This window comes from Paramacrobiotus metropolitanus, unplaced genomic scaffold (assembly GCF_019649055.1).
Source record: "Paramacrobiotus metropolitanus isolate TYO unplaced genomic scaffold, Prichtersi_v1.0 Parri_scaffold0000065, whole genome shotgun sequence".
Classification (NCBI taxonomy): domain Eukaryota; kingdom Metazoa; phylum Tardigrada; class Eutardigrada; order Parachela; family Macrobiotidae; genus Paramacrobiotus; species Paramacrobiotus metropolitanus.
The window spans coordinates 650,375-670,021 of NW_026570285.1; the positions used below are offsets into that span (position 1 = coordinate 650,375).

General features: G+C 45.0%; 3 protein-coding genes across 4 annotated transcripts; 1 reads left to right on the top strand and 2 right to left on the bottom strand.

Annotated features, from left to right (window-relative positions):
- The first annotated feature begins 228 nt into the window (after positions 1–228).
- Positions 229–4,244, top strand: LOC129593996 (uncharacterized). The gene is made up of 7 exons (XM_055490545.1): positions 229–2,169; positions 2,241–2,328; positions 2,857–2,916; positions 2,981–3,137; positions 3,237–3,387; positions 3,784–3,895; positions 3,990–4,244. Exons 1-7 carry the CDS (start codon positions 982–984, stop codon positions 4,067–4,069), a joined length of 1,836 nt encoding a protein of 611 aa, XP_055346520.1. The 5' UTR covers positions 229–981; the 3' UTR covers positions 4,070–4,244.
- Positions 4,245–8,764: 4,520 nt separating this feature from the next.
- On the bottom strand, positions 8,765–11,957 carry LOC129593997 (cytochrome P450 2F2-like). The gene is made up of 5 exons (XM_055490546.1): positions 11,572–11,957; positions 10,426–11,139; positions 9,805–9,918; positions 9,631–9,743; positions 8,765–9,568 (listed from the first exon to the last, which is right to left on the bottom strand). The coding sequence occupies exons 1-5, from the start codon at positions 11,817–11,819 to the stop codon at positions 9,024–9,026; spliced, it is 1,734 nt and encodes a 577-aa protein (XP_055346521.1). The 5' UTR covers positions 11,820–11,957; the 3' UTR covers positions 8,765–9,023.
- Positions 11,958–12,028: 71 nt separating this feature from the next.
- On the bottom strand, positions 12,029–18,688 carry LOC129593994 (pre-mRNA-processing factor 39-like). Of its 2 annotated transcripts, none has more exons than XM_055490542.1 (12): positions 18,075–18,688; positions 17,442–17,567; positions 17,033–17,145; positions 16,247–16,414; positions 15,922–16,006; positions 14,917–15,189; positions 14,517–14,646; positions 13,991–14,262; positions 13,366–13,550; positions 13,210–13,305; positions 12,729–12,900; positions 12,029–12,332 (listed from the first exon to the last, which is right to left on the bottom strand). In XM_055490542.1, the coding sequence occupies exons 1-12, from the start codon at positions 18,558–18,560 to the stop codon at positions 12,183–12,185; spliced, it is 2,256 nt and encodes a 751-aa protein (XP_055346517.1). In that variant the 5' UTR covers positions 18,561–18,688; the 3' UTR covers positions 12,029–12,182. The 2 variants fall into 2 exon arrangements, with proteins under 2 accessions (XP_055346517.1, XP_055346516.1); XM_055490541.1 differs by having other exon boundaries at positions 12,029–12,343; positions 12,728–12,900.
- Positions 18,689–19,647: the final 959 nt, after the last annotated feature.

The window sequence follows — 19,647 nt, forward strand, 5'->3', positions numbered from 1 at the left end:
CGGCTGCAAGTGACCTTTCAGTGCTTTTTTCCTACTGTGTGGATGGTGTGTCGAGCATTCTTTTTTTTCGGCTGTCAACGTGATAGCGCACAACTGTCGTGGACCTGCTTTTATTTTCGCATCTGCAAAACTGACCGTAAATTATTTTCTGTGCTTTCTATAACTTGTCGGAAAATTAAGGAGTGCTCTGAGAAAACGTTGACGATATTTTAATTTAAATAATAAAATAATCTGCAATATTCGTTACGTTAAATACACATACAATATTATGCAGAAACGAAAAATGGTTTATACTGTAATGACTAATGAATATACAATAAGTGGTTTTTTTTAAACGTACACGTAAAAGTGAGAACGAAGCCAATTCACGCAGAACTGGCATTTAAATCGCGCCTTCGAAGAACGGTTACACATTCTGTAATCACCTAACTTGTGAGTAGCCACCATCGTTTTGTTTATTCGTGTTATAAAATAATCTACACGCAGAAAATGTGGGTAGAGCAACAGAATTATACGCACTGCGGCAAGGTGTGTTGCCGGTACAAAAAACACCTGCGAACAACCGGCTAGCTGCTTCGCGTAAAACCTGACAAGCCGGCCGCTGAATCAGCGGACTGACGCGCTTCGCTCTGCCTCATGCAAGGTGCCACCGCGGCCGGCACAATACGCCGACAACCTGTTCGGCAGCGTTTTCTCCTTAACACTAATCAGAATCATACGGAAAGAATGCAAATAACGTCAGCCGCAATATGAGTGAGAGACGCCGCCTCGGTTTTACAGCGTACGTTAAGTATAATATTCCAGCCAGCGGCCGTATAAGTAAAAGCGTTATATATAAATGTACAGGCGCACAGCAAAGCCCGCTCATTTCTGTTATTAAGCGCGATACGCGATGCACGAGATTTATAAAGCACATTATAATCTACAGATAATTATGTTTAATGGGGTGCTTTTTTTCTTGCAATAACTTATAATTAAAAAATGGCTCAACTAGCGGTATTAACCGTGTGTATATTATTGGCGACTCTGCTCCTTTTTTATCCCGAAGAAGTCGACAGCCGCGGCAGCAGTGGGCGTGGCGGAGGCGGACGCAGCAGCAGCAGCGGGCGCAGTAGCGGCCGCTCCTCCTCTTCCCGCTCCAGCTGGGGCAGCAGCAGCCGCTCCGGGTCTTCCCGTTCCTCCTGGTCCAGTTCCTCCTCCTCCTCCCGTTCTTCCTGGAGCTCCCCTTCCAGCTCCCGCTCGTCCTGGAGCTCCCCGTCCAGTTCCCGCTCCTCCTGGAGCTCCTCCCCCTCCAGCTCCCATTCCTCCCGGTGGGGCAGCTCCAGCCCGTCCGGCTCCAGCTCCCGCTCCTCCTGGTCCAGCCCCGCCTCCTCCCGGTGGTCCTCCCCGTCCAGTTGGTCCTCCCACTCTTCCTCATCCTCGCGGTGGGGCAGTTCCGATCCCAGCGGCTCCGTCCGCGCCGGCGTTCCCGATTATTCAGCCGCCGGGCGGTCGGCGGTCCGCAGCGCCGTCAACCGCCCGACGGTGGCGGTCCGCTCGGCGCCCTTCCGCCCGGTGGCGGTGGTAACCAACCCCGGGTTGACGGTGATCAACTACCGGGCACCCGGGTACTTTGTATCCGACAACGGGTTCTTCAACGGCTACCTCCTGGGGCGGATGATGTCCGGCAGCAGTCACCACTACTACTACTACAACTCCTACGTCCCGTACCGCTACAACTACCGGCCGTATGATTATACCTCGACGACCGCGCCCCCGGCGGCGGTCGTCATCAGCAGCAACGCCAGCGGGTCCTGGGTCTTCAGTCCTTCCGGGTCCACGTCCCCGCCGCTGCGGACGAAGAACATGTGCACCCTGGCGCGCTGGAACATGGAGCTCCCGTTCAGCGAGCTGCCCAACATGGCGCTGCAGTTCCTCTTGAACGACACCGTGTCCGGCGCGACGGTCACCGAGAAATCCGGCTTCCTCCTCGAGCTGTTGAACTCCTCGTTGGCGTCGTACGGGGATCTACCGGTGTCGGCGGACACGTTCCAGCTGGACGCCAACGCCAACCTCGGCGAATGCGGCTTCCGTCCCCCCAACGCCCGCGGGCGGTACGCGCAGAAACCGGGCAACGCGGTTAATCAGAGCAGCACGACGGTGTGTAGTGATTCGCAAAACCACCAGAATGTACGTACAAGCTTCACTTCGTGTTACCAACCGGAAGTGTATCCTTGAGATTAATTATTTTGTATCTGTAGGGTGTGCGATCGGTGTCGGCAAGCCACTGCATCGGGACCGGTTCGTCTTTAATCGCGCCGGAAGCGGAAACGGAGCCGTTTGTTCTTAGTAAGTGAGCACTCATAAAAGGCGTATTTATACGCACGTATTTGCGCATACGCCCCCATATACATATTTGTATAATATACGTGCATGTAGGCATATACTATATACTCTTTTTATACACATGTACATTTATACATGCGCCTGTTTTTATATTTACAATTGTTTTATTATTTTAGATAGTTATAAATCATTTATATAAAGCACATGTTTTATATGTACATTATGTACATATGCGTGTCTTAGCATTCTCACTTATACTATATCTACAGAGTATATTTCTATACCTACATTGATAATCGGTTCAAACGTATATGCACATTTATTTTCCATATACGTATGTGCATTGTATATACGCTCGTACAATCAGTATCTGTATATCCGTAATAATGTACAGAGTACTGTATGTGATTATTTTATTGAAATTGTAAAATTTTTGCTTCTGTATAGACATAAAAATTATGTAGCTTGTATCTACTAGACTGCTACGTATGTATATACGGTAAGATTACGTTAACTAGGTAATTCTTACAGGTATCAACAATCTGCTGGCGAAATACAGCAACAAAAGCGACAGCCTTGACCTTTTAACCGGTACGTTGTTCCGCTTAGTAATTATTATTAACAGCGGCTGTGCAAGATCCTTCGTTGTCTACAGATTTGATCAGTTCGGTGAAAGCGTGTTACGTCGAACCGGAGCGCGTACACAACTTCCCGGCATCACTCTTCCCCTGTCTGGACTTCTCCGTGGACTCCACCCAGATCTCCGCCCTCACCAACGAGGACTCCATGTTCGGCAACGAGGACCTCTGCCAGTAAATGCATATTCGCGACTGTAGCAAGATTTACCGAAAGGTCACAGTTTTATTTAAGCAGAACTAAGACAGCCATAAAAAAAACATAATGTATTACAGGAAGCATTTGAACCCGGATGTGGCTGGCTGTCTCGAGGGAATTCCGGCGCAGTTGCCGGCCAAGGCAACGTGCCGTCTTAACGACCTGACGAATCTGCTGGTGTTCGCCCGGCATTTCTACTTGTGCGCCGCACCCGTCGGCACCCGATTGGTAAGTACCGTAGCTAAATTATTATTATTATTGTTACGGCCCAAGAGCAGACAACCCCCAAGGGACTTCAAGTCTGGTCGAACAGAAACATTTATAAATGCTATGTAAAGAGTTAAGACAGATCGACAGACTTGAGTACGAACTTAAAGGCAGGTACAGAACTGGCATCAAGAATTTTAGGGTTAACAGCAATAATTTTATCACGCAGGCACATTAAACGCATTTCCATTCGACTCTCCGATAACGATAATAAATACGCCGGTATTTGATATTATTTTATTTATGTTTTCTTCGTATTTCACATTTTCTAAATTTATGGTATTTTATTTTTGCGTTTACTAATTTTTTTTACAATTTTATTTGCCAGAATTTTTTTTATGATTTTCTTATTAATAGTTGGATTATGCATTGAACCAAGTGACGACACCGGCACCGCCCGCGGCCGCTCCGTTCGTCCCACTCATCATCGACTCTTCCGATCACGAAAGGATCTCCGCCTACCGCTCGGGTACGCAGTTGCCGGCTGTCAACTGAACACCAGCAACTTCCATTTATTTAGTTCTCATTAAAATAAATCAGTGCATTATTCCATGATATCACAGCTGCCTCGTTCGTCGCCGGCGCGGGCGTTGGATTGACTTCCCTGGGACTGACACTGTTTATGGCCGTCCTCGCCTACTGAATCAATCGTGTGCGATTCCTTCCGGCCGAACAAGAGCGCAAAAATGCCGGCGCATAAATAATTTCTTTAGTAAAAAAAATCTTTTTTATTCTTCAATACACCCGTTGTTTTTCCCTTGCCGGACTGAATGACAGTATTATGCCCGTTGAATTCATGTTGTTTGCTGTTTATCCATGCCGACAGTTATTAAGAACACTTTGATGAGTAAATAAATAGCGTAAATACTAACGCTATAATGTAATTATGCAGTTCATTATGAAATCAAAAACACAGTGTGGCATACATTGTGCAATCCGTGCTCAGGACGTGTAATCGGCGAATTGCGGACGGCGCTGCCGGCGACGCGAGCGCCATAGAAATTACTGCGCATGCCACGTCAACACAGCATTTTGCGTTGCGACCTCTTTTACCGATCTGCGCAATTATACTATAATTACAATTATTTACAATACGTTGCCGTGCATTACATGCACTTGCGAGTATTTGAGAACAACGGTGGCGGTGCTGTGGATTGCGGTCGGAAGTCGATGGGCGGGATTAACGGGATTAACGGTGTTCACGGTCCAGTCGAGGGTTGCCGCGTCGCAACGCTCCGGATGGGTGAGAAAAAAGGTGAGCTTCACAGCAGAAAGTGTACCCGTAACGTAGCATTTAATTAACCGTCACTTATTGGCGCATTATATTACACATTACGCCGGCGTAGCTGCGTAATTTCATTTATTGTAATTCGAGTCCGTGCATGTACGTACAGAAAAAAACATTACTTGTATAAAATTCTGTACATGCAAAAAAAAGTGTACTCGTCAGAAAAAAAGTTACCTTTCTGATGGCATTTCATGGATGTTCATCGACTGGATCCGAGCCAAATATGTGGTGTCGCCTTCTCCATTTGCTGATTTTTTCTCCGCCGAAAAAATAATTTGTCTACAACAACTACTGCCACGATGTGCGCAGCCATCGCCGGCATTGAAATGTATTGGTAAGGGCTGCCGTGGACAGGAAAGGAAAGGAGGAGGAGTGGATAAATGGATAAGTGATGGAAATTGGAAATGCCGACCGTTGTAACGAATGTTTCCTATGTTCTTTGGCGGGATATCTGCTGGCTTTTATACGTATAACAAATGGCGATAGTGAGCTTGCTATTTTGTCGGACGGTTGCAGTATAATATTACGGTGAAGATGAGTATTAATTACTATTTTCTTTCCCCAGGACTTAATTTCTTCCTTAACCAGTCTTTCCGCTGTTGCGAATGCCAGCTTCCCAATAAAACCACCTTTTTAATCCAAATGACGTCCACCGTACACAACAACGTCGACATAATTATTATGTCGACGTTGTTGTGTACTACGACGTTGTTGGTTTAATATATTATAACCGGTGAACATAAAGGATGTGCATCTTATTTAATGGCACCGCGACATTTCGCCGCCGACAACTCGTCGCAGGACTTTTGGTCGCAGACATTTCGCCGCAAGGTCATCTCGCCTTGCGACGTTTCGTCGCCGGACATTTAACCGGCAGGACATTACGCCGCGAGACATTTCGTCGTCCGGCCGTTTCGACGCCGAGACATTTCGCCAAAGGGCTGTTTTGACGAAAAGTCCATTCTAGCAGGAAAACATTTAAAATACGAAGGCTAAGAACCATAAGACAACCCTAAAAAACCTGAGAATGACCTAAGAAACCTAAAAATAACCTAAGAATAACCAAGAAACCTAAGAATAACTTGAGAATAACCTAAGAAACACTTAAGAAAACCTCCCAAGAAACCCGGAAAACCTGCAAAAGTTAAGCGTGTCGAATGCTTTTGCGGCGAAGTGTCCGCGACCAGACGTCTCGCGTCAAAATGTCTCAATGCTAATTGTCCCTAACCGAAGTGTCCCAGCGTCAAAATGTCCCGCGGCGAAATTTCTTCGCGGCGAAAAGTCGTGCGTCGAATTTAATTGCGGCGAAATGTCACTCTCCCAAATGTCCGGGTGCGTATTTAATGAAACATTGGCTTGTCTTGTCTTGTCTTGTTTTGCTCATGCAGCAGGCGACGCTGATTACACGGACACATCTAAGGCTATCCTCCACCGCTGGTTGACGTCGCGATGAAAACGGGCCGGGAGCCGGTGTCGGTCTCAACAGGCCAACAGAGCAGTGCATATTAACGCCTCTGTTGGAATCCCGCGAGGAAAGTGCTCAGCGCGTTAGTATATATGTATCTTAGACATGACAAGACTTGCCATTTCCAAGACTTGTCACCGCCGTCGATTATGCTACCAAAAGAAAAGCTGCACTTCGCTTCTCTTATGGTGGCATAATCGACGGCGGTGGCTGAGGCTGGACGATGTTTGTTTCTACGGTTATTACCTAGATAAGAACGCCATATAACGGCTTATCGGACAGCTGTACATACCTCTCTGATATCTCTTACGGCTTTTCAATGGTCAACTGAGTTGACCTTGAAAAGCCATAAAGCTATCAGATGGGAGTTGGCTCAACTCCAATCTGCATTTGGCAGCGCCGCGTCGGAACAACGCATGCCAGTGTTACATACGCTGACTGACCGGTGCCACGGAATCGGATGCCGGCAAGGCATCAGCCGTGAATTATATTCTTATGCCGGCATCTCCGGGCTGTTTTACACCCCTGAAAACAACGCTATACAGTGCAGCGGTGATGTAGGAGAACAGTGAGGGGTTATGACATCGTATGCTACTGTGAGTATCACTATAATAGTGGCACTGGCTTCTTTCAGATTTCTACTCAAATCTGTTAATCTGTCCTAAGTGTTTTTGTTAGCAGAAAACTGTTTATATTCGACCAGAATTGAAGTCCCTTTGGACTTGTCTGCTCTCGTGCCGTAATGATAATAATAATAATAATAATAATTATGGTGTTGTCGGTTCACTTGCATAATTATGTGATCTGTATCACGAGTAAGTGCGGCTGCTCTGTCTGTACTTGGACACCGTCGAGGCAGTTCCATGGCCACATATCTGTAGAAGCGAAAGTGCAAGAATATCACGAGGAAGATACTCATATATGAGTACGTGTGTTGTCCTTAGTGAGCGCTTCCGGCGTGCTTACATGCTAACTCATAATCAGCAGAAGAGCGGCCTTTTGTGGGACTTTTCGTGTGCCTGTTTAATTTGCGCTTAAACCGTCATGTGGCAGTGTGGCATCCGGATTTAACCAGATCATACATGTTGCGCTCACACACGCTTTTCCCGCTAATGTATACAAAACATTTCGCAGCCATGTCAATGTCATAAATTAGACGACGCAAAACCATATTGACATGTGCGAGTGTGCGAAAGCCGACGTTCCGGTGCACGTACACGATTTTTCCCTTTGAGCAATAATATTATGGCAACGAAATAATATTATGGTATGGCGAAAATAGAATAATATTATGGTAACGAAACTTGTGCACATCAAATTGATGTGCGTTGGCAGAAAAGAAGCAGCGTTCGACGTGTGATAATGTTATCTGTACTCTGCTCATTGGCGGCGATTGTAGAAGCCAAACTTCACAACGCCGGCATTTTAGCCACCGGCGACATGTATTGTACATATTGAACGACATTCCCGTGTCATTACGGCGCGTCCGTACCATGCACCGCATAAACCACAATTAACACCAGACAAGCGATAACTAATGTACTGGAAAAACAACTGCGTTGACAAGGTAAGGGAATGATTATTACATGTTGTGGTTATGACATTGTACACAAAGGTCACCAATTCACGTCCATTCACTGTACAACAAACACAGGTGAGCAAATGTTTCTAGATGCGTGGCGTTACGCTTAATTCACCGATATGTATGCAAATACAACGGGGAAACGCGATTTGTGTAATGGGTACGATCCCCCCCGATCAAGATAGCATAGAGGAAGTGTTTCTGTTTCGTTTTAATTGGTACATAGTTTGTACTCGTATCATGATACTTAGTAAAGGTCTGTGACCGAGTAGCGGTTGTTGCGGTTAGTTGACGGTGTTGGCCGGGATGGCGTACGTTGGGCTGCGTGGCGCTGCGGTCCTTGCATGCGGTGTCGCAAACAACCAGCTTGTCAATGCTGATGGGGCACTCGATGCGCGCGCAGCACAGGCTGTCGTCCGTCAGGATGCCCGGAGCCGGGCCCTTCAGGACTTGGCGCGGACCGTAGGAATTTGACGAGCTGTAGGCCAGCTAAAAGACGCCCACGCGCCAACCGGGCGCCGGTGGCGGCTGGTTGAACCGGCGACCTTTAACCGACCCGCAATCAACAGTTGCAGCACCACTGTTTGGGCCCCGTACATCACAGCAGCCAGCAGACCTGGGCAGTTATGGAATATGCACCCAGCGAATACAATTATGCCAAAACCTGGTACTCTGTATTGCCGTTTTTGGAAAGTGAAAAGAAGGAAAATTGGCAACAAGTGGCTTGTTGTATGTTGGGGTCTTCGTATGATTTTATACGCAAAATGCGGTCGATAGCTTACCGAAGCTGATTGTCGGATCTATTAACGGTAAATTAGCCCTGTGGTCTGACCGCACAGTAAACTGGTGTTTCTCGATTCTGGTAATCGTAATCAAAGCTGCTTCGTGACCTCGCATCCTTTTCCAACCTGAACAGTCGTCAGCTCGCTGGAAGCGCTGAGTAAGCAATTCCAGTTGAGATGCATCGTTTTAACACGAACGCTACGTTTTCACAAGACTTTTTATTAATTTTATTATTCAGCATACTAATGAAATCAACTACACAATACGCCGGTATAAGGTCCACAGCAGTCACAGCAATAGCCATATAGATGCATAAATAAGTGCGATTAAAGTATCTTTATTATCAGGGCTCTTATAAACGATACTGTTCAAATGCTCAACCCTGACCACAATAATTTGACAGCCCGGAAGAGACTGAACAAAATCTAAGTTCATGGTGCATAAACGAACAGCCCCCTCTGCCGCCGGAAGTGCGCCCTTCACTGCGGCGCCCCAGGAATATGCTCCTCCTCCTCCTGGAACGATACCCGCGCGGCCTTCCCGCCCGCCAGATCCGACATCCGCTTCCCCTTCCCGCCGTTGACCATGACCCCAGCGCCGGTGCCCGTCGACGTCATGGAGCTTTGGCGGCGCGGCGGGATGTACTCGCTGGGCCACACCGTGCTGCGGCGGTGCAGGAACCTTCCATCCAGCGTATCGCACCGCACCTCCACCTCCATCTGGAACGGGCGCTGCGACATGGTGATGGCGAAGCCGTTGCTCTGGATGTCCAGGGACGGGAGGTCGTCGTCCGCGGGCGGGTGGACGCTGACGCGCTGCATTAGATTAGCCACGGTCAGGAAGAGATTGGCGCGCGCCACCCGCTCCCCGATGCACGCCCGCTTCCCGGCGCTGAAGGCCACGAAGGCCTCCGGGACGCGCAGCTGCCCGTCGACGATGAAGCGTTCGGGGCGGAATTTGTGGGGCGCCTCCCACAGACTGGGATCATAGTGGATCGAGAACAGGTGCGCCACTAAACGGGTCCCTAGAAACACCGTAAAGGTCACCACCTCCGACCTCCGTTATATAAGCACGCCACCTAGTGACCTTTGGGGATGGCGTAGCCGGCGATGGTGGTGTCCACCTCCGTGTAGTGCGGGATGCCGATGGGACCGCCGGGGAACATGCGCATCGTCTCCAGCACCACCGCTTCCGTGTACCTACAGCGAGGGGCAACGGTGACCTTTGTATAATTATAAGAAGAACGCGGTGGTTACGTACGGGAGGTCGTCGCGGTAGTCCAGCGTGATGGGCGTGTTGCGGCCGACCATCTCGTCGATCTCCATCTGCATGCGGTACTGCACATCCGGTTTACGCAGCAGTATCGCCAACAGCCTACACAGTATAATAAGTACGCATATACTACGTATATATAGACATAATTATGTATTATTATTATTATATAAAAATTATGTATGTTCATTTATTACACATTTAACACATCACAAAAAATATAAAACTTAAAAAATATTTATATAAGCATGCACGTATTTCTATAGTGTATGTAAATAATATTTTATATGCTATGTAAATTTTTGATTGTATAATTATACAACCAAAAATTTATATAATACATAAAATATTATTTATATACATTTTACATTATAAATACATTACATTGTATACATTATATCTATAAATTTATTACATTATATACATTATATTATATACATTTATTACATTATATACATTATGTGCATTAAATGCGCATGACCTTTATATAAAGTTCTGTACATAAACATTGTACAGACACAATTTCCGAGCAGGATAGCATTGAGGAAGTGTTTCTGTTATAAAATCTGTTTTGTTTTATAGTGACACTAACGAAATGGTTAATCGCACCAGGTGAGCGTCAGCGTGCTGGTCTCGTATCCGGCGATAAACAGCGCCAGCATGGCGATGGGCAGGCGCTCCATGGCGAAGGCCTCCCCCTCCAGCGCGCTCCTGACCTCGCTCTGGCGGTCCATCCACACATCCATGAAATTCCTGGCCATCCCCTTGACCCAGGTCTCCGCGTTCTCCCTGACCTTTTGCCGCATGAACTCCGTCACCAGATAGAACCCGTCCATGCACTCCTTCCGGGACTTGCGGGGGATCCACTTGAGGATCGGGAAGGCCTCGTCCATCTTGGAGTCCATGAAAAGGTCAATGGAGCGCGAATAGGAGCGGATGACGGTCTGGAACTCCTCGTCGTCGTAGTCGAAGCGCCGGCCGAAGAGGATGGAGGCGATGCTGTTGGCGGTGGCGTTGGCGAGGTAGGAGCGCGGGTCGAAGGCCTCGCCGTCGTGCCGTTGGAAGGCCTCGACGAGGAAGCCCACCTCCTCGATGACGCGCTCCTGCATCTTCTGATCGACGAAGCCGGTGCTTTTTAAGCTGGTTAGGACGAATTTGTGGACTTCCTTGTCCACCGGCGTGATACCGGCGAAGGCCAGGGTGGGGTAGTTCTCCCGGGACAATCCCGGGATCATCATTTCCGGGGGTCGGCCGGCGCAGTCCCAGCCGCGCTGGACGAAGGCCTCGCGGAAGTGCTTGAACGAGGTCAGCCACACCGTCGGTCTATACCATAATTAACGTGCCGGACATACTATCATGATTATTTTATTTACATCAACAGCAAACTACGGAATTAAGGGAATTTTTTTCGAAATTATTGGCCCAATAATTCTATTTTTATTTATATTAAACCGCCTTGTATATAACAAGTACTGAGACATGCATGGCTTAATCTTTGTGCATACATTTATATTGCCATAATCAATGCATACGTTCAATTTATTACACAATTATAAACCTTTTATTTTTGTTACCGTTTCCTGCGTATATAGCAAATACTGAGACATGCATGACTTGACCTTTGTGCATACATTTAGAAATATCATAATGATTTTTTTATTACATATTAATAAAATTATTTTCCTAATATTTTAATTATTTTATTTTTTGACACCAAATTTTTTTACAATTTATTACCCAATAAATCCCACTTACTGGTCGCCAATGAAGAGCGTAAAGATGCCCTTGTACTTCTTGCCCATCTCCAGCAGTTTAAAATGCGAGCTCTTCTCGCTGGCCCGCAGCGTGAACAAATTCCCGACGACCGGATACGGCAGCGGTCCGGGCGGCAGTCGGGCGTGGCGCGTCCATAAATAAATATACCAGGCGACGGTCAGCAGCGCCGGCACCACCCACGCCAACGTCCCGAAATGCTCCATCACGAAAGAACCAATTACTCCCATCGCAATGCTGTAAAGGTCACCAACACCCTACCTATTCTCCAAACACACTTCGATCTATGCAAGCGACGAAATGCCGGCAAAATTCGTCTATATTCTGTCTTTAAATCGATTAATGTGTGTTTACGTGGAAGTAATCGAACGTTTTATTATTATTATTATTATTTTTCATCAAGTGTGTATTGTGATTCGGGCGCTATTCGGATTTATTCGCAGCACCAAAATAATCAGCCGCCACTTTAATGCCCATTCCGTTGCGCAATGCCCATCAGCGCGTAAATCAACAAAATTAGCGAGACACCGCTAACAAGCGAACATTCAGGGAATTAATCGACCCACTGCAACGAATAAACCCGCGAAAAATGATCAAAAATCGCAATTAATAGGCGTGCCAGGAGACGGCCGTCTGCGGGGGGAGCGGGACGCCGTAGGGAGGCGGTGGGGCCGGGGCCAGGTGGGGAGGGGGGCCGGGACACCGGCCGTAGGGGGCGGATACCCGGGGAACGTCATCGCCGGCTGACCGACCGCGTACAAAAATAATCATCAAAATCAACAAAATATTCAGAAAAATTTGAAAATAATTTAGAAAAATAGCGAAATATCCATAAAAATTACCAGAATATGCAGTTAAATTAGCAGAATATTCGAATCAGTAAAATATTCAGAAAAATTAGCAGAATATTCAGAAAAATTAGCAGAATATTCGGAAGAATTAGTAAAATATTCAGAAAAATTAGCAGAATATTCAGAAAAATTAGCAAAATATTCGGATAAATTAATATTCAGAAAAATAAGCCGAATATTCATGAAAATTAGCAGAATATTCAGGAAAATTGGCAGAATATTCAGAAAATTTCGCAGATTATTCAGAAGAACATTCCTGTCGCTATACAACAAGTTTTCGAGACTGACCATGACGGGTGCGGCGGGGGGCGGCACGCCCAGCATGGGCGGCCAGGAGGGCGGGGCGACGGTCACCGCGGGGTAGCCGAGCGGACTGGCCAGCGGCACAACCGCGGGGGTCGTCATGGGCGTGGTCGGGAGGCTGGAGGGCGCCTCGAAGGGCTTCTTCACGCTGCTCTCCCTAAAATAAATCAACAATAAACTGCCAATAATTATTTCAAAATAAATACCAAATTATATAAGTCAAAATTACATTTCCATTACTTTGTTATATTATTAAGAGCAATAATTAGTCAACAAAAATAAAGAAATCAATACAAAATTAATCTAGAAGAAAAAATTAAAAAACCCTTGACTGCTAATAAACCCACAATGAACATGCTAATATTTATTAAATAGAAAAACTAAATATGAAAACTTAAACAATTTTTTAAAAAAATGTCATTAACATTCGCAATATATCGGAGATAATTTTAGAATATTGACTGACCCGGTCAGCTCGTCGTCGTCCTCCCCGAAAGCCCGCTTCTTCCCGCGCGTCAACTGCATGGACAGCGCGTAATACTGCTGGTGCGCCGCGTGGATTCTGCCGGCAAAAACACACCGTCAAACCCCAATCCCAGCTAACAAATATATTTTCACCCACTCTTTGATATCCAGACTGAAGTCCTCCAGATTGTGCAGTTTCCGCTCCAGGAACTGCATCCGCTGCTCCAGCCCCAGCTCCGGGATGGCCAGGATCTCCTCGTACAGCGCCACCAGCGCCGGCACATTCAGCGGCATCTGCTGCAGCTCGCAGTCCAGCAGCGCCGTCAGCAGACCAACACTCGTCTGCCCAACGCCATAAATCAATTAAAAAAATTACAATAATAACGAAAAAATTAAAATAAATCATAATAACCAGTAATAAAACTTTAATTAAATTAAACGCGTGATAAATTTCCATAAAAATTTTTTTTAATCAAATCAGCAAATAAAACAATAATTAAACTGAACCAGTAGCACAACTAAATAAAATAATTACCTCATTAAATCAGCAAAAAAAATAATAATTTAATTAAACCAGCAACAAAATCAGAAATAAAAAATACCAATTTTAAGTACGAAACAATTTACATTCAAATGCACAGCTGATTAAATTACATAAAAAAATTACCTGATTATATCAGGAATAAAATATTAATTCCAATAAACCGGTAATAAAATCATATAAAATAATTATCCAATTAAATAGGTAATTAAATAATAAATATAAATTCTTGGCCGCTTACCGGGTCCTTTTTGAGGCCCAACCGCAGGATCTGCATGGCGCGCTCCTTGTCGTTCTTCAGTTTGAGCTGGTAGCGCGCCTCCTTGACGAGGAAGAACTCCACCAGGCCGGCGTCCTCCGCGCTGCTGACGTAGCTGTCGAAGGCGGCCATCACCTGCTCCGGGTCGCTCTGCATGCGCCGCAGAATCCCCACATGCCGCAGCGCCAGGATGGGCTTCTGCGGCAGCTGTTTCAGACCGTTCTGTACCGCCAGCACCGCGTTATCCATGCTGCCTGTGCACACACATCGCGAAAATCAAAATAAAAATCAATAAAAAATATTAAATAAGTTTTTTTTTGGTAAATTCGACATTAACCAAAATATAAAATTATAGATATGCCAGGAAGAGCAATAAATACCATCTGTAGAAATTTAAATAAACAAAAACCTATATTAAAAATAAATAGTGATAAATACAAAGTAATGGACGAATATTAATTACAATATAAAATTAAATCGGCAATAATTAAAAATAAATCCCGCCCACCTTCTTCCTCCTCGAACGCCGCCCACTCCAGATGCAGTCCCACCCGGTTAGACAGGTGGTACGTGCAGACGCGCTGGTAGGCGTAGCGAATATAATCCGTTTGATTTTCACTCTTCAAGTACGTCAAATACTGCAATGCATTTAATCAACATTAATTCAACGAAAATTAAACCACAATAAATTTAAAAAATCAACTAACTGATTTATATTAATTTCTTCTGATTTATTTGGTGTTAAAATCATCCCACACCGACTGCAGTCCGTTTAATTTTCTACGTCAAATACTGCAATTAATTTAGTTACTATTAATTCCACGAAAATTAAATCAAAATAAATTTAAAAAAGCCATTAATTTATATTTTCTGATTTATTTGCGTTTAAAATTCAGTGAGAGCCTAACCTTTCGCCAGAACTCCTCGTACAGCGCACAGGCCACCAAGCAGCGCTCGAAAAGGAAGACAATACGGTTCATCTGCTTCTCCTCCATCTCGAAGGCCAGATACTCGCTCCAGTTCTTCAGCTGGCTGGCTTCCAGCGGTTTGACATGGAAATACGGCCGGCGGATGTTGCTCTCGAAATTCCAGCGTTTAGCCACTTCCGCCTCCGTCAGTTTGTATATCGGGCGGCGGGACTCGATGATCATCTGTCGCATCGACGAGTCGGGATCTTCTCCCTGAAAAAAAAATATTATTATTCATATTTTTTTGGTATTCCATTCACGCCGCATTTTTCGATTGATTTTGCATTGATACTGGTACCAAAAAACGTTGCATGTTTTTTGCAATTTATTTTCAATTTTTTTTTAATACAAATAGTACAGAGAAAATTAATTTTTTGTGGCAAAAATCAAAAGGAAAAGAACGGGAACTGGTCCAAAAAAAATCAAGATAAACTGATTGGCATTAACACCAACACCGGGCGGCTGCAACTGCGTCAAGAGCCGGAAGTCCCTGAATTTCCATCATGTAAAATGTTCAGCTTGAAAATTATCGTGAAACAAAACTAATATTTGACTTACGAATTTTTTGTTAAATTATAAATTCAATTCATAATTATAAAAATATTTTTAAATATAAATCGCATCGTTTAAATTTTATTCTAATTCACAACGAATAAAATTCATCCTAATAATTATTTAAATTTAATTAAATCAGGATAAATAACAAGACTAATATAATAATACATAACTAGGACCAGTTTTATCCTAATTTTTTATCAAAATTATTGCAGAAACAGCCGAAAATTATTGCAGAAACATGACGAAAATAAGAATGAAGAATTCGGGAAATTTCAAAACCTTTAAAAAAAATGCCGAGAAAATTGCCAAAAAATCAAAACGGCTGCAATTGCCTCACGCGCCGAAAATCCCTGCATTTCTTTTCCTGTGAAAATGAAGCTGACGCACCTCGGGAACGAGCGGACGCAGTAAATCCAGGTCCTCACTGGACATGACCTCGGCGGGCGCGGCGCCCATCACCAGCTTCTGGAATCTGCAAAAAAACGTGATGAAAAACGTGGAAAAATGCGTGCATTGCAAAGCCGAAGTGATGATTAAATGGCCAGTACCGGTGCCAGCTCTACACTCTCCGCGAAGGACACAGCCCGCTTCCTAGCCGCGTCTACACTTGCAGCAAACTACCAACAAAACACAAGCTACACCGCGCCGACTAAATCAGCAGCATAAGCCACAGAAAGCCCACAGAAAACGATGCGAAATGCGCAAGGCGTACTCTTCGAAGTGGCGGTGGTAGTGCAGCGTCGGGACGCGCAGTAATCGCTCGTAGATGGTGAAGACGTTGCGCCGCTGCCCGATGCTGGCCTCCCACTCGATGTACGCGTCCCACAGCTCGTCCGATTTGAAGTCCAGCCCCATGGCCTCCACGGCGCGTCCGAACAACCTGGCGCAAGAATTCGCTTATTCAAACAATTTCGTACACATTTTTGCAATGATTTTATGTAAAGCAGGCGAAGAAAAATGCAAAAAAATAATTATTTTAAAAACATTTATTTTTTATTTTATTTTTTTTTCGTTCCAAGATTCTCGTTATAAATTACAGCACAGCATTCAATTCAGTTTCCTCGTCTAAAATAACCTGAGCTTAATTTTATTAAATAAAAAGAGTTACAACAAACAGAAAAACGAAAACAAGGTTAAACGTACATGGCAATTATTTCATACAAATTAACATCACATTTCCCGCTGATTATTAACAAAACAGCAATTTCTCCATTCGCCTCGCCTATTACAGCTTTCATTTAAATTTATTTAAATTACAACAAGAATTTTGGTCATTAACAAGTTTTTGGCGATTTTTTGAAACCACTCGTCTGCGAAAAAAATCAATTATCGACAAGAATATTACATAAATCTTTAATAAATTTTTTCCAGCAGTTTTGGTTGAATAATTATTTTTCTCACTGAAAAAATTCAAATTAAATTGCGTTAAATTAGAAAAAATTCCCAAACACTACCGATGACTGGTAATTTTTTTCTGTCAAGGAAAAAAATCACTTACTGTCGGATGAGGCCTTCGCCGGCGACGCCACGATAGCGTTCCTTGGCGAAATTGATATAATACATCCATAAATCGATGCTCAAGGGAATGGCCGTCACGCCCTGCTCCAGCACCTGTCATTGCCGCAAAAAATACGGTAAAACACAGCTGTCGATTCGTGGTTAGGTGCGAATGAGAGAATAATGAGGGAGGTGGTGCGTTACCAACGAATAACCCAAGCGCATACTGCCTCTGACAGCAATCATGAGTGATATACAATCATTCATTTCCTATTACGCTGCAGAACAGCGAGCCAGCCCATGATCAATGGCAACTAATCTATATAAGCAACATATACACGCTCTACACCAAGTACCACAAATGAAATGTGCGGATGCAAACGCAAAAATGCGACAAAATGCGGACAAACCCGTTCGCTTTGCTCCGCCTGGCCGAAGCGCTTCTCCAGCTCGTGATATTTCTTCCAGTAGCCGTAGCAGTACGGGTAGCGCAGTAGGAACCCGTCGTACGCTTCCCGCATCGCCTCCACATTCTCCTGAACAACAACACAACGCAAATCAAACACATTCCAATAATAAACTGCATTTAACTAACCGTGTCGCTGTACTGCACTGCTGAGTTCAGATAGACATTACAGGGAACCACTAACAACCACTGAATTTAAACTATTTCTTATCAAAATCCAGCCTAATCAACCGCGTTCCTGTACCACGCTACAGCCTTCAGGTAACAACTACAGGGAAACCACCAGACCACACTCAATATTACAACTTAAACAGCATCAGATTTTACAAAACTCAGAGTGATTAACTGTGTCTCTGTATTCACTATACTGTTCTCTACCTAATGCTACAGGGAACTACGAGACATCGCTGTAATTATTAACCACACAATTTTTTTGTAAACAAATCAGCCACTTCTCAATCGCTAACGGGTTATTTCCTTGTCAACATTATTCCTTGTCAACATCAACGGGTTTGTCAACATTATTAAAAATTTCAAAATACAAATTCTACGATAAAAACCCAAACATCTTCCTCACCTGGAGCTCAACGTAGGTCAGCAGAGTGGTCCACGCGTTGAAATCCGTGTGATTCGTCCTAACGGGCTTCCACAGTTTCTTCAACTCGGGCGGTTTATTGGCATCGGGATCCTTGTTCACCACGGCGTTCGGCGTCCCGCCCCCCTCCACCCCTGGCGGGGGGAGGGCGGGGGGCGACTGCGAGGCGGTGCGGGAGAAGGAGGGGGTGGAGGCGCTGCTGAGGAACGTGGAGTCCCGGTCGCGGTCGTTGGTGAGGTTGTGGTCCAGCGAGGCGGAGGTGCGGGTGGTGTCGGAGGTGGGCGAGGCGGAGACGACGGAGGACTCGCTGTGCTGGTTGTGGAAGGGCATGTTCAGGGGCTCGGGGGCCGCGACGGCGTTGCTGTAGCGGCCGTTGGTGTACAGTCCGACGCTGCTGACGGTGGCGTTGCCCGTGCTGTCCGTGGACAGGTCCGGGTCCATCAATTCGGGAGGGAGCGGGATCTCCATCGTGGGATTAAAATAATCACGTCAATCACGAAATAATCCGATCAGCATATCCCGAGAAAACTCCTGGAAAACAAGCGAAGGTGGACAAAAACAGCACCACAAAAATGGAAAAATGACAAAAATTGCAAGAATGATTTTTGCAGGCATTCCGTACGGGGCAGTAGTACACGCACACCCCTAACGATACCATTCTACACTTGACAGACGACTGTCGCCGTATTTGCCGCCCTCGGGCGCTCACACTTACGTATCAGGCTATCAGCTCTCGTTTTTTGTGTCTTCTTTGTCGTTGTTCCGCTTTGACGGCGCCCCATTATGGCAAAAAATGACAACATACACCTTCAAAATTACGTATACAAAAAACGTGTAATTTCAGTGTTTCCATAGTTTTAATTTTTAAACGATCCACTGTAACCTAAGCTTGTGTGACAACAAGCAGCGACGAAAATAATTTCCATACAGCCAGCGCCCTGAATGTTGCAATGTGAGCCAGCCGGAAGTGGTTGTTATTGTACTCACGTATCGTTAACATAATTACCAAGACTTAGTGTCTTTTCACATTGTGGACAGTTTCTCAGGTGAAATTTTTATAATGTATGGTCATTAAAGTATAGATTAATTACTTAACAGAACAAAATACAAAATCGTACGCCACTCGTAAACTACTGAGTATACGTTTTACCGGACGTAACGTACAGTAAGCGCTATTTAAATTATTGTAGTTAATCATGTATACCGAGAGGTATCATGTTAAAGTCGTACTCGTACAAGTATTTACAACAGTTACTGCTTACTACGTTTTTACCCCAGCTATGCAAATTTTGAAAGGTAGTTGAAGATCCCTGTTTCTCTGTAACGGAGACAGTATTATGTACGTACGGTCCGGTGTTACGGAAGCTGTAGTTAACTCGCCGGAAGTGGTAATAAATCTTCTGTCGTTGCTGCAATAATCGTGTTTTTCGCTCATTACTGTCACATTTCTGTTATTCTTATGTTTTTTCCATGCCGTAATATTACGTACGTTATACAATATATTGTATGCCGACTACAGTTATTCACTTTGTAATACAGTATTGGTACTTCCATA

Excerpts from the sequence above, each read along its gene's own strand:
- LOC129593994 (XM_055490541.1), bottom strand. The coding sequence starts at position 18,560 with ATGGAGATCCCGCTCCCTCCCGAATTGATGGACCCGGACCTGTCCACG. Across the intron at positions 14,647-14,916 it reads ACGAGGAGTTCTGGCGAAAG|TATTTGACGTACTTGAAGAG; the intron begins GTTAGGCTCTCA and ends AATGCATTGCAG. Across the intron at positions 13,306-13,365 it reads TTCAGTCTGGATATCAAAGA|AATCCACGCGGCGCACCAGC; the intron begins GTGGGTGAAAAT and ends TTTTGCCGGCAG.
- LOC129593996 (XM_055490545.1), top strand. The coding sequence starts at position 982 with ATGGCTCAACTAGCGGTATTAACCGTGTGTATATTATTGGCGACTCTG. Across the intron at positions 2,329-2,856 it reads AACGGAGCCGTTTGTTCTTA|GTATCAACAATCTGCTGGCG; the intron begins GTAAGTGAGCAC and ends TAATTCTTACAG. Across the intron at positions 3,138-3,236 it reads GGCAACGAGGACCTCTGCCA|GAAGCATTTGAACCCGGATG; the intron begins GTAAATGCATAT and ends AATGTATTACAG.
- LOC129593997 (XM_055490546.1), bottom strand. The coding sequence starts at position 11,819 with ATGGGAGTAATTGGTTCTTTCGTGATGGAGCATTTCGGGACGTTGGCG. Across the intron at positions 11,140-11,571 it reads ACGCTCTTCATTGGCGACCA|ACCGACGGTGTGGCTGACCT; the intron begins GTAAGTGGGATT and ends ATTATGGTATAG. Across the intron at positions 9,919-10,425 it reads AGCACGCTGACGCTCACCTG|GCTGTTGGCGATACTGCTGC; the intron begins GTGCGATTAACC and ends TATACTGTGTAG.